General features: G+C 38.4%; 1 protein-coding gene across 1 annotated transcript in view; it reads right to left on the bottom strand.

The window, feature by feature from the left end:
- AQR (aquarius intron-binding spliceosomal factor) overlaps positions 1-14,250 on the bottom strand; it is a 125,163-nt gene that overhangs the window by 10,950 nt on the left and 99,963 nt on the right. The window contains exons 33-37 of the mRNA XM_043516838.1: positions 9,762-9,933; positions 7,033-7,203; positions 5,145-5,230; positions 4,138-4,312; positions 2,980-3,093 (exon numbers count right to left, since the gene is read on the bottom strand). Of these exons, the coding sequence (XP_043372773.1) occupies positions 2,980-3,093; positions 4,138-4,312; positions 5,145-5,230; positions 7,033-7,203; positions 9,762-9,933 (718 nt within the window). The remainder of the gene's footprint in view (positions 1-2,979; positions 3,094-4,137; positions 4,313-5,144; positions 5,231-7,032; positions 7,204-9,761; positions 9,934-14,250) is intronic.

The following is a 14,250-nucleotide window of genomic DNA, read 5'->3' as shown; positions in this document are numbered from 1 at the left end:
CTCAAAGTTCAGACAGCTCCAAAGAGCATTGTTTAGTTGTGTTTGCCTAAAGCGAGTTTTCCTTCACACTATAAATTATGTATTTAAATTACAGTGAAATCTTATCTACAATTAGCTGACATTGCTATTACGAGTTTATGACAACTATGATGAGATCTATGTAGCTGTTATTATGGCTAATTATGAAGGTAGAGAAATAATCTTATGAATTTAGAAGTTACCATATGGGTCTTTATAATGTATGGTGAATAACAATTATGGACATGTGAAAAAGATTAATTTCTCAAACAGATTCTTTTATCCTTACTAAAGATATGCTTCCTGTGATGGCAGATATAAACTGGGACTCCTATGATGCACCTGGTCCCATTTTGCCTCCCATGTGGATTACTGACATTTCTTTTTTGTAAGAATAGATTAATATAAAATCAAAAATAACTTCTTGTACTAAAATGGATTATGGAAAACACATTACAATGCTTTAATATCTGCATTTCCCCCCAGTTTTTGGCTCCATTATTTCCTGCAAGGAGAGCATGACTCATTGTCACAGTAGGAAACAAGTAGTTGCACTGCTAGTGTGGCTATTAATGAGTTAGTTTTAGATGCTAGCAATTGTACAGTAACTCCTCACTTAACGTCCTAATTATGTTCTTGAAAAATGCACTTTAAGCGAAACGATGTCAAGAGAATCCAATTTCCCCCTAAGAATTAATGTAAACGGGGATTGGGGGAGGGTTAGGTTCCAGGAAAAAAAATTTCACTAGACAAAATTATACACACACACACACACACACACACACACACACACACACAGAGAGAAAGAGAGAGAGAGACTGTACAAGTTTTAAGTACTTTTAAACAAACAATATAAACAATGCCTCAGGTGAGAGTGCTGGTATTGGAGGAGAAGAAATAATTAGGGGACAAACTCCATACCACATGATGTGTATATTCTATTTTCCTTTAAAAATGAAGATTTTTATTATTGCAACTTGTTTAAAAATAGTGGTCTTCCACTGAGTTATGGATGAGCTAGGTCACTTATTGTGGATCCTGGGATGAGACCAAAGACCAATTTCAGACTTGCAGCCCCATCTGCAAGTGCCACAAGTGAAGACAATTGTAGATGAATGCGTGCTGCTTTTAAACTTTGCAGATTGCTGCAATCAAGGAGAGAAGTGTAATCAGCATGCTCTTAAAATTTTTCTTTCGGAGGAGGCAGAGATACCACCATTGGGCCTTGTCATGACCTAAGAGTTCCCTGATCAACATTGACAGACAGGCTTTGAGAGAGTCTTTGTAATGTTTTCTTGGTCTGCCCCTAAAATGAGTTCCAGTCTGCCATTCTCTGTAAAAGACCATCTTCGGTATTCTGTCAGCTATAATGGACCACATGACTGCAGCACCTTAGCTGCACTTTCATTAGAAAAGCTTCAATGCCTGTGATGTTGCAGCATGCAAGGGCTTTGGTGTTTGGAACCAAATCTTGCCATTTAATTCCCAAAATCTGCTGTAGACATCATTCCCAAAATCCGCTGTAGACAGGTGGGATTGGTCCAAGTCTTCTATGTGGCATTGATAGTCCACATATCACAGCCATAGAGGAATCTGGTGATGACTATAGAACAGCGAACATCCATTTTTGTTTGCAGTCTGGCACCGAGTTCATTCCAAAGATGACACTAAAATTTACCGAAGGCATTGCTGGCTGCCCCAATGTACTTCCTAATGTTGTTGTCAAATCATTCCATTTAGTGAAGCTTCACTGCCTAGGTAGCAGAATTTGTCAATGACCTTGAATGATGCATCATCAATAGACACATCTGCCTTTCCTTTTGTAAAGGTCAATAACGTTGGAATTTGTAAGTTTCTGTGGCACAGTCTCCCGTTCCTAAAACCTTAAATAGAGGCCAGTGATGTTCCTGATCCGCTCATGGTCTCCATATTTGAAGATCTCCACAGGAATACCAGCTGGATCCACTGCTTTGCCATTTACCATCTGCTTTACAACTTTTCATACTTCACATATGTTCAGTGGAACTGAGAGTTGGTCTTGAACTGAAAGTTCTTCAAGATCATCAAGTGCTGATGCTGATTGTAGTGTATGGACAGTTCAGAACCTTATTAAAGTGTTCAGAACTTTATTAAAGTGTTCAGCGATCTTTTCAGAATTTGACCACAGTCCTCCTTCAGCAGAGACTCATCTGCATTCCATACAGGAGTGATACCATTACACTGCGGGCCACATACAATCTTCAGCTCATCAAAAAAAAAAAAAAAAAAAAAAAAACAAAACAAACCACATTTGGAGTCTTTTTGGTCTGCTGGTGATTGAAGTTGTTTGGCTTTCGTTTTCCACCAGATGTTCTTCATATGGGGAAGCTTACCTTGCATATTATACTTTAAATAGCTCGTTAACTACACAATACATTGTTCTATACTTTCTCCCACATACCTAGCACAAATTTGTTTTTAAAAGATAACTTTTATGAAGAGAGGCCACTGCTCAGAAATGTTAAATTTCTTTAGTCCACCGATGGACAACTTCCAGCTGTGTTACCCCAGTGACTGCTGCATTGATACTATTGTGCTTGAAGACACCCGAAAAATATATCCGTGTTGGTTGTGCGTTTTGTTTTGTCTTTTTTGCTCCTTCCTCCAAATAACTCTTGCCAGCAATAAAATTTGATTCCTTACCAACATTTTGTTTCTATCCATCACACTCATATATTTGCTAATACAAAGGGAGTTTTGAGTGCTTGTGTTGCAGGAAGCTTTTTTAATTAAAAAAAGGAATCACTTCCACCCTGCCTCACTGATCTAAAAAGCTACAGAGACTATGGAAATCAATGTAAGATAAGAGGAGGTAAATCAAATTTTAGCCTACCCATCTCAAAAGCATCCCCTGAATGGGTTATTTTCTACAGTAATTTACATTTTAGATGCATGCTTTCCAAAATTTATAAGCCTGCTTACCTGTCTGTAGTGGCATGTACTCTGTATCATGTGCATATACATGTTGTACACAAAGTTAGCCATCTGAGGCATGTTCTTTATAACATGTACTTGGTGAGAAGGTCTTTCTCCATTCTAGGGGAAAAATAAGAACAGTTAATGTTCAGTAATACAGAAACACCACAATGTATCTTCAGAAAGGTGCTTTTCCCATGTTAGGGAAGACATGGAAAAGCACTAAACTGAAATTAAATGTATTTTAAACAAGACTGTGTGGAGGGAAGGGGGACTAGGTTCTTGTCTAGATATGCAGCTCCTATAAATGCATAGATAGATAACCCTCCATTACATCGAGAGAAAGATGCATCATTTGATTTGGAAAATTTGTAAAGGAATAGGCAAAAAAATTACTAAAATAGTCGCCTTAGAAACATCTTTATTTTTTTACATGCGCATATTGCTATGGGGGCTGAAAGTCCCATTGCTATGCAGCATCAACTGTTTCATTTAATTTATGGCAGCAATATTAACCTACAAGGTTTGGAACATTAACCTCTTGATTCCAAGATACCAAAGTGGCCACTTGCAAAAGGAGGAACAAATACCATTATAATCTAGAAGCGCAGACTAAAATTCCACTGTTATATTTGTAACTTCTATCCTATCATTCCAGGAAAACACATTATTAGATTCTAGATATCTCAATTCAATATATTTGAATCACACAAAAAGAATTCAAGTAAAAGACAGTGATGATTAATAGATTAAACAATACTTCTCAATATGTTCAATTTATACTTCTCTTATTAAGAAGCCATGTGTTTTATTTCAGATAATTTATACAACTCCAAGTAGTGGTTTTAGCTGGAACAAAATATACAACATACTGTATTCATTGTACTGAAGTAAAATATATCGTAGATTCACAGTATTGCACAAGAAAGCTCAATAAGAAAACACGCACAACTGAACCAAATTATGCCTATAACTAAAATACAAACAATTCAATTAATGACAGCTGGTGCAACATGGCAAATTCCTGGGCCATAATTATCCAAATGACATTTGTCTCTAATGAGTAAGCTTTGCAATCCTGTCTCTTTTACTATGCACCCAATGAAGAAAGTGGACTGCTAACAAACTATTCTATGTAGTACAATTTAGAACAGATGTGCTTACCTGTCTGATCGTTGGAAAATACTCTGAGGGAATTATATGCAGTTGAAGGGGTCGAGCTGCGAGTTGGCTGAAAGCTGGAGTTAGCTCAAAGCAGTTCTGGAACAGGGATACTCTTGCAAAGATATAAAGCCCAAGCCGGGCTCTTGACATAGCAACCACTAGACGTCTGACATCCCTTCAGGAAACAAAACATCAAATAGATCATGGTCTTTTTACTACCTACAGTGCTTTGATTGCCACTGAAATGTCTTCACAGAACATTAATCTCACAGCCACACATAATTAAAGGGCATATACAGCATTAGGAAAACTGAATGCATCCGATGAAGTGAGCTGTAGCTCACGAAAGCTTATGTTCAAATAAATTTGTTAGTCTCTAAGGTGCCACAAGTACTCCTTTTCTTTTTGCGAATACAAACTAACAAGGCTGCTACTCTGAAACCTGTAGATATAAGGGAATATCTTTCTCAGTTTTTTCAATAGTTTATTCTAATATTTACAGTAAAGGTTTACATTCGAGCTCATGTACAGTAACAAGATGTTTCTACAAAACTGTGTCCATCTTTTTCCTCCACAGCTGACGTGCAGATATTCTAAAACATGCACATCAGAAGGGAACTTCACAAAGGCCAAACACCTCTGATATACAAATCAAGTCCAGACAGATCATTTTCTCAAGATTATTTTAAGCCTTTACTTTAACTAGCATTGCATTCCCTACTATTTTAATAAGGTAATATTAAGTTCACTGTACCTGCAATAATATGCACAAATTACAGTATTTAGATAAAACCCAATAGTGAAGGGCAAAGTGGCTGTGAAGTGGGTACCAGACAGCTATATATGAAATTGGTTTTGAGCTTCTTTCAATAAGTCACATTAAACTCTGTTACTACAATTTATTACATAATTTGTACATATAATATGGACAGTCCCTACCAGAAATTCTGCTTTGGTAAAATTAGGCAAAGTGAATTATGCATTTGTGAAGTTATTTTCTTACATACCTAAGATGACCAACAGCTTTGGTTCGCACTAATGAAAGGATAATATAATCATTTTGTTGACCTTGAAATCTGTCTACAGTTGTCACCTAAAAGGTAAAAAGAAAGATAAATTAAGATTAACTCATCTACTGTATCTTCCAAAAAATATTTGCATTTCCAAAGGTATTAAGAACAATTTGGAATTGTAGACGCAAACGGGCCTCCTGCAGTAAAAAGTTTCATGCTAAATTGATGCTGAAAGTTGACATGACTTGGGGAGAGGGGAAGAGCATGCCTTATCTCTCTCTATTATGGTTCATTTCTAACCACTGCCTGAAAATTATCAACCTTTATGGGCTGGAACTATGGCAAACACAAACCCCCTTCCCCCCCACTTTTTTTTTTTTAAACTAGATCGATTGCAGTGGCTTGAAGACTATGAAAGTATTCAAAACAAAAATCAAGGAAAGTATCAGGAATATTTGTATTTAGCTCTGATTCAGAGACGAGGAGAGTATCTGCAATTTCCAAAGAAATTAAGAGGAGTTGAACACCTTTAAAATTCACTGATGTCTTCTTAAATGCTGGAGTACTATTTCTAAGGAGAGACCCATAAAATCAGTCTTATGAGCTTCCAGCTATCCTTGGTGGTTACTGGCAAGCGAAAACAAACCTATTCAGGGCTGAATCTATGTTTTTACATTTAGCCTGCTGTTAACCATTTTCCTCAAATAGTGAACTTTAAATGGCAGATGTCAAAACTGTCACTCAGCTGACCAGCTAACATATCAATTCTAATTGAGCAGCAACAACTGTTAAACAATGGATCTCTGACACTCACCCCTCTATCTTACTTGTTAAGACTAAGTCAAAAGTCACCACTCCCTTGTTGGTACCAAATTACTTCTCAGCCCTGCACCTACATGCTCCATTCAACCAACTAACATTGGGGTAATATTACCAGCAGATTTTGCTATGGCATCACTCTCTTAATACATCAAAAAGCTCATCATAGCCTAAAATCCTGCAACAGATATTCCTAGGGAAATTCAGTGCCCCTTTTGCAGAAATTAGTGTTGTGCGTGCAGAATTTCCTTTCCCCCACAGAAATGGGCTGCACTGCTGGCTGCCACTAGAGACCAGTGTGGAGGGGTGGGGGGGGAAGAAGGGAAGGATGGGTGTCTGGGCTGGGGCGGTCACAGCTGGGCTCTGGTGGGGAAAGGGGGTGTGCCTGGGCTCCGGGATGTATGTGTGGTATCTGGGCAAGAGGGAGCCCTGTTGCTGCGCTCTAGGAGGAAGGGGGTTTGGGTGTATTGGCTGTGGGGGTATTGTGGCTGGGCTCCGGGGGGTTGTGGGTCCCCCAGCTGGGCTCCGGAGGGGTGGGGAAGGGGGCAGAGAAACAGGGACTGGGTTGTCATAGGGGTTTCTTTAACTTTCTACTCCTGGGAGAATCTACTCTTTGGCGCAGAATTCCCCTAGGAGTAAACGGACTCCTACAATTATGTTAGTATTTCTGTTAATTAGGATTTTTAACCAGATATTTCATCAAGCGGGCACCTACACTCTGGAAAGATCTTTTGTTAGTAATTCTGGTCCTCTTGTTGTGTAACACTGCTAGCCATCTAATTTATCCTTCCTGTATAGCTTGCAACCTGGGAACACCATATTTCATCTAGTTATACAGCGTACACAAGAGTCCAAATAAACAAAAGCAAGCAAAAAAGATTAATGTACTGTTGAGGAACATCTTGGGTACAGTGGTCTATCCACAGAATCCCAGTGAAGATAACATTTGTAGTCATCAAAGAAAGAGCTCATCATGTAGATATTGGTGAAACTATATAATTATATTGTTTTGTAATTTATAATTCTAAAAAGTCAGAGAATGAGAAGTTATTTTGAAAATTACCTTGTTTGGTCGGCCTATAATTGGGTTATTCCCACAACGCTGATTAATGATATCCCGGATCAGGTGTTTTTGTCCATTATAGGTTGTCAGAATACTTATCTTGTCTGCAGGGTAACCAAGCAGGCACATGTACATGAAGAGTGCTACAACATACTCTGCTTCACCAAGATTCTGCATTTTAAAAGGAAAATAAAATGTTAGTTGGCTCATTTGTGCCTCTGACTTTGGGAGTGAGTTGACAGTACTGAGAAATCCTGGTGCACTCAGAAGACACACTGGAAAACAAGCTAATTGTAGAAAAAAAGAGGAACGAACCACAGATAGCCTTAGGTTTCATCCATCTAATTTAGTTTCCTAAAGGGACTGCTGAAAATCCCAAAGTTACCATATTATTGTTAACTGATTTTTCTGTGGTTACAACTGCTGATGCGCTGAGCAATTAAAGATACATAAATTGAATAAAAATTCTTCTGTGATTATGGGTGTATGAACAGACGAATCAAGAAAATATTTACGTGAAAAGCTTAATGCTAATAAGCTGTGTAAATATGCTTAATCAGCCCCCCTACCAATAACTTCTTCAAAAAGCTCAAATACTCTTAGTTCATTTCAATATAGGATTAAAATTGAAGTTATCAGAAGTCCTTGAATCAGGGACTGTGTCTTGCTTTGTACAGTGGGGTTCTGATCGGGACCTTTGAGTACTACAATATACAAACTAAATTTTTCATTTCTTCCTCACAGGAGACAATATGAAGTTACAACTCTTATTTATACTGCCTCAAAACCATGGAATCATAGTATATAGATACCTCTAATTAAGTAAGTATCATAGTTTTGAATAAGTTTTACGGCTGAGATTTTTCAAAAGTGCTTAGCAGTGATTTAACTCTGATCCTACTAAAACCATTGGTAAAACTCCAACTGACTTCATTGGCAGCAGAACTAATCTAATGCTGAGGATGTTTGAAAATCCCACCCTCAACCATTCATCCAAAGATCATCATATTACAATTTCAAATTGTTATATTTATATAAATACAGGCTGCAACTCGTCCCTCTTTTCCCTGTTTCATTTCTGATTTACTTGGTTGAATTTATTGCTACAAATACTGGAACACTTTACTCATGGTCTACAAATTCTGCTCACCTTTAAGTCTATACAAAAAGACATACTCTTACCTTCATGAACAAAAATAGCATTCTGAAAGCCATATTCATCACTGCTTATTAACAAACCTTGAATCACCAATTACACATTCCATGTGCTATAAATACGCACACAGTGTGTACAAAAACCTCACATTAAAAAAAAATATCAGAAATTACATGGAAAGGATAAAAACTACTATGATGAGAAAGCGTCTACATTTTTTAGTATTATATCTTCCACAAACTACAGAACAATTAAGTTCTTATGAATAAAGAAAATGAAGGGAAGCTGGTGTTATAGCAGCGATATATTCACAATACCTGAATATTGGTTTAATTTTTAAAAAAGTAAAAGACGACCTCAGCTATAGTCTACAAACATCTTTATAAACCTTAGAAAAATTAAAAAAGATTCAAAAATAAAATCTTCATGGACACTCTTGAAAATCCTTACCTGTGTAAATTATATCCAAGACTTTCACAATAGGAACCATAACATAGGATCCTATTTTTGTACATCTGTACCACAGTTTTTAATACAAAGTTTTAGGTAAGAAAGGAACAAAGAACTGATGGTGTGGGGCATTTGACTTTCAGCGCAATAGAGGATGCACATGTGATTAATGGGGCCAGATGAAGACTGATCTTTATCTAAGCTGGTTGTTGGCTACAGTATAGCATTTGACATAATTGAATTGTGAATTTCCTAGTGGTTTAATGTTTGTTTTGGTGGTGGTTATACTTGAGCAGCCTGAACTGTTACACAACAATGTGCTGAAATATACATATCCATTCATACAATATATATATGGTACAGTTTGATACTTTTGTGAAGATTGGTTTGGGAAACCATATTTTGGAACACTGTATACTGATCAATAAAAACGGTGACTCTCCCAGTCTGGATGTGCATCTCAAAGCAAATCCTCCTTCTTCCAAGGACAGAGAAGCTCTGCCACATATTTTAATGATGAAGCAGATAAACAGGATTATAATTGGCTGTAATTGGCACTGATACAAAAAACTAACTATTTATCTGCAACAAAATATGCAGTCAACAACAACAAAAAAAGGTGAAATTACTTCTACTTTTGGGGGGTCGGGAGGGTCAAGGAAAATCAGTTCAGTTTGAGAGGCAAATACCACAGAATAATTATTATAATTTTATGACCTCCATTACTAGATAATCACAAGGACTGATCATTAAAAACTGAATTCCACTGTGTATGCAAAAATATAAAAAACATTTTAATGCTCTGAAAGTTTACTTAACTTCAGTTAAAGAAATCAATATTCTATCTTCATTTCTTTCCAGATTTAATAAGACAGAATGCTGCATTTCTAATAGGGCACTAAGAACCGGAGTACTTGTGGCACCTTAGAGACTAAAATTTATTTGAGCATAAGCTTTCATGAGCTACAGCTATCTTCATTGGATGCGTCTGATGAAAGTTTATGCTCAAATAAATTTGTTAGTCTCCAAAGTGCCACAAGTCCTCCTTTTCTTTTTGCGAATACAGATTAACACGGCTGCTACTCTGAAACCTGTTAATAGGGCACTGAATCTCTTTTCTTACCTGGTAGAAATAAGGATTGGGTTCAGACTCTCCCACACCATGGAAATCTTCTACATTTATAAGCTGGAAATCATACAGAAATCCAGCGTTGGCGGTTCTGAACTCTGGCAGAAGTTGCACATGAGGCAGGTTACCCAGATTCTTATAACGCCAGTTGTAGAGGTTACACAAGCTTTCAGAAAAACAAAAACAAAAACAGTGGGAGGAGCTTGAGAACTCCTTCCTGGCACAGATGAAAAATATTTCTCAAAAGTCACATGCAAACCAGACAGATACAATCGTGTTTCTGTTTTTCTCATTACTATGCTTTTCAAAGGTTGCCTAGTATTTTTATTTTAAAGTTTTTCTGCTTCCTTTTCCACAGTAGGAAACTTGGGGTCTCTCTTCTCTGTTTAATGGGAGGAATATGGGCAAGGTATTTAGAGGATGTGAATGGTGATATCGCACATGGCTGTAGTCTGAACTACAATTCTCCCTTCCTTCAACTGAAGGGCAGGAGATCATGGACATATCTTGCCAAGATCCTCCTGGTAGAAAGTGATGTGAGGACCCGACATTCCCATTTTACAAATGGAGAATGGAGGCAGAGACACACTAATGGCAAAACTTTCAAAAGTGTTTTTAAGTCCCATTTTCGAAGTGACAGACATTTAGGAGCCTAAGTCCCAATTAAAGTCAATGAGTCTTATGCTGTTAAGTGCAAGTAACTTATGAAAATAGGACTGAAATAACATCTTTGAAAATTTTGCTGTAAGTAACCTCCCAAAGATCGCACAGGAAGACTGTGGGGGAGCAGGAAATTACACTCTGGTCTTTTGAATGCTAGGCTCATGCCCTAACCTTCCTTCTGAACCAACCTCTTCCAAGTGCAAAAGACTATATCTCTCTTACTGCAAATACTAAAGGCAGTTAGGTTCATCCATGGAGATTAAATGTGCCCAATCTACCTTTATACAGAGCCATATGAAAATACTAAATTATTAGTAGATTAAATATAATTTAATGATGACACTTGGGGGCCTTGAAAAGACCATGGTATAGGGAATTGGAAACTACCTCAGATGCGGCAGACTGAGGAGGAGAAGCCAGTCTCAGAAATGAGGTAACATATGTTCCATTTTGGATTCTGAAGGCTTCCCCAGTCTGAGACAGTTGGGATGAAACTACAATAAGAAAAATTGGTAGGAAAGAAGGAAGAAGTGGAACAGAAGAAGAATATTCTTCCACCTCCTCCTCTAAAATTAGTCTATTTTCGGTACACTGCTGGGAGCACCTTCCTGCCAAAGGAGGTTTCTGCAAAGGAATGTAGGTCAAGCCCATGGGGCTTTTATAAGAGTGTTGAGAGATGAGCAGGTGACAGCTTTACAGATTTCCTTTGTGGTGGCTGATGCCCTTTCTGGCCAGGATGTTAACATGAATGTGCTGAGTGGGTTCTTACCTCCTCTAGGATCAGTTTATCTGTAGCTGAATACACTGCTGATAGAGAACTTGATCCAAACTTTTTGAATTGCACACCCCCAGGGCCAGCTCTGGGGAAGCAAAAAAAGCTGCCACCAAAGTATCAACGCTGCTACCGCCGTGTCAGTGGCGCTCCTTCGGCAGCGCTCCTCCTGCCATGCACCCACGGATGGTCTTGTGCTTTGGAGCCCACTGGTTTACATGGTGAGACATGTAATGCAATGGTGGAATGTCTTTGGCCCAGGTCTAGGCCACACTGTAAGACAGTGCTTTTCAATCATTTTTCATTTGTGGGCCTCTAAAAAACATTGACTGAAAATTTTAGACCCCCACATGTTGAAAACCACTGCTGTAAGAAAATCCTGGCTTCAAAGAGTTGATATATTTCTGTTTTGACACCAATAAAAGGTTTTTTGTCTAGACTCTTGTAGGACAAAAGGGTGAAAAGCCTGCACAAAGCTAGCAGAATCTATTATTTGGAGGAGTATCTTGTTTTGGACTTGCTGATCAATTAACCAAGCTATCAGGTTTAGTTAATCTTGATTGAAATGTGGCAGACAGAAAAGATTCTGCCTGCAAGGAAGACTGAGCAGAGTAATAACTATGCACAAGACCAGAAGACCTACGAGCAGCAAATAAAGATGAATGAGATTGCGCCCTGAGGCGCTTAGGGTAGCCCACACAGAAAATACCAAGGTCAGGGCAGGCTGCAAAAAGGAGAGCAAATTGTACTGGTGAGTTTGCTGGCTTGTAAAGTCCCTGTGGAACTCATCCAAAGCTTGGATGGGTCTATCAGTCCTTTGTTCAAAACTTCAGTTTGTAGAGAAGATATTCTAGAGGTAAGAAGCAAGATTGAAGGCAAAATTGAAAAGATGCAGCTGCCTTTTTAAAATCTTTTGCCATATGGCTTGTATATCATCTGTCCCAAACAAAAGTTCTCAGCACATGGGCATGGAAATGCTCTTGGAGTCCTCTGTCCACAAGCATGTCCCTACATGTCTCATAGGCGGAGCCACGGGCTTCTCTCAATGGGTTCATTGTACAGCTGATTGCCCTTGATGGGCCACACAGGATAGTGTTGATGCCAATCTGTTTGGGGGGTGTCACCCAGAAACACAGCATGGGTTTGAGATGCAAATATATCACACATTTGTAATTCACGATATAAACATCATACATGTTTAGCAAATCATAACATTTTCACTATCTTACATGGCATATGTTGTAAGATTCACTGCAATTTTGTAATATTGGTACCAATATTATAATAAATGGTCACCCATATTCTATACAGCGTCACTCCTCCCTAGGCAAGACATCAGTGCCTTGATCCTGTCAAACCTTTCCTAGTTCAGGAAGACTGGTCTTCATTTTGTTTATCTCAACTGTTAAGAGAATCGTATGGTCACATAGAACCAGGTGTCTGAGAACTAGGATATCTTGCTATTACAGGTCTGTTGCTGATAAAGGCAGACCAGTTCCCTGATGCCAGCTTCCCTCTGGTGGTCTTGGGCTAGGTCTTAAGCTATGGAATAAATAGAGTCCCTTCTCTGGTACCTTTGTTGCAGTTAACAACAAAAATAACTTCTGTCCTCGTTGGAGGACTCATTGCCCTTCTTGGACTTTGCTGGAGTGGAAAGCAAACACTGGTCTGTCTGCGTCCTCAATTCCATCCTACCAACCTTCTTCCCAACCAGGATTCCACCCAAGAACTTGGAGGTACAGAGGGGATTTACTTTCAGTAGTTATCTACTGTTCAAAGGAAAAACCAGAGTTGGCTTTCATTTAGTCTCATGGATCAGTCCATCACTAACACAGTAGGTATCTCTTTCGTATTAACTTGAATTCATCAAGGGATCAAGGCTTTTTAGCTTATTACACCAGCACACTGTGGTGCTAGAGATTGCCAGTGTGACTCTAAGGGCTGCTAATGCTTCAAAGACCCTTTTATGAATGGCTTCTATGTTAATGTCTGAAAGATCTTTTTTGAAGAAATCCCCCTCAGCAAAAATTACTGCCTTTTGCAATGGATGCCACAGTTACATCAACTCTTGGTAGGGCGAAGAGAGAGTGAATTTGGGTTCAAGGCTTTTTTTTTGTTGAGTCTCAAAGAGGAGAGGATGGAATAATTTTGGCAGAGGTATCTCCAGAAGCATCCTGTCTGGTTTGGGCAGGGGGATGCAGAGATCCCAACAAATTGCCCTAACTTTGAGCTCTTTCCCTTTGCACAATGAGGATCTTCAAATAAATTCCACATCCATTACTCCCAAGGCTGTCACTTCACAGATTGAGCACCTCCTAACCATGGGCTTACACCCTTTGGAAGGCTATATTGTGATAGGGAAAGAAAGATGGAACAAAGGATTTGAAAGAGTTTGGTGGGTGGTACCAATTGAGGAGCAAATGTTAGGGAAATATTGGTTTCCATCCCCCACCTCCAAGGGAAAAGAAAGAGGTTGAGGAAAGGGATTTTGCCAACAAATCATTTTAAAGGTTAGCAATCAATAAGACTGAAGTGCTGCTGTTTGTCCACCACATGCAAAGAATATGGCAGAAGAGGAACCTCAACCCTGGAGCATCACGGAGAAGTCTGAATTGTTTCTCGCATTTGCATAAAGGGAGGCCTCTCCCAAACATCTCCAACAAAGGGGAAATGGTCAATATCCAGAGAGACAGAATATTTAAATTAAGTAGCTTCCCAAAAAGTGTCCATTCCACCAAAAATTGGGGAGGTGAAGGGATATGGGGTAGGATAAGTTAAAGCCTTGATCAGGAGTTGTTTGCATCAAAAAGTAGGAATTCTTCAATCCTTTTCATGCAAATTTTCTGGGGAGATGCAGCGCAACAGATGGCAAAATTTAACTTTATCATTTAGTTGCATTAGATACTCAAACATTACAATTTAAAAATGCAAATCTCCCTGAAAAATATTTGTAGTGAATATGCTCAGAAAATAGATATTCTGCAAAGCTTTTAATTTTTCAATAAATTTTTATAATGGAAAAATTTTAAAAGTTTTCCTTTATTATGT

This window comes from Dermochelys coriacea, chromosome 6 (assembly GCF_009764565.3).
Source record: "Dermochelys coriacea isolate rDerCor1 chromosome 6, rDerCor1.pri.v4, whole genome shotgun sequence".
Lineage (NCBI taxonomy): Eukaryota > Metazoa > Chordata > Testudines > Dermochelyidae > Dermochelys > Dermochelys coriacea.
Note: the sequence above shows the minus strand (reverse complement) of the source record. Positions and strands in the feature narration are given on the sequence as shown.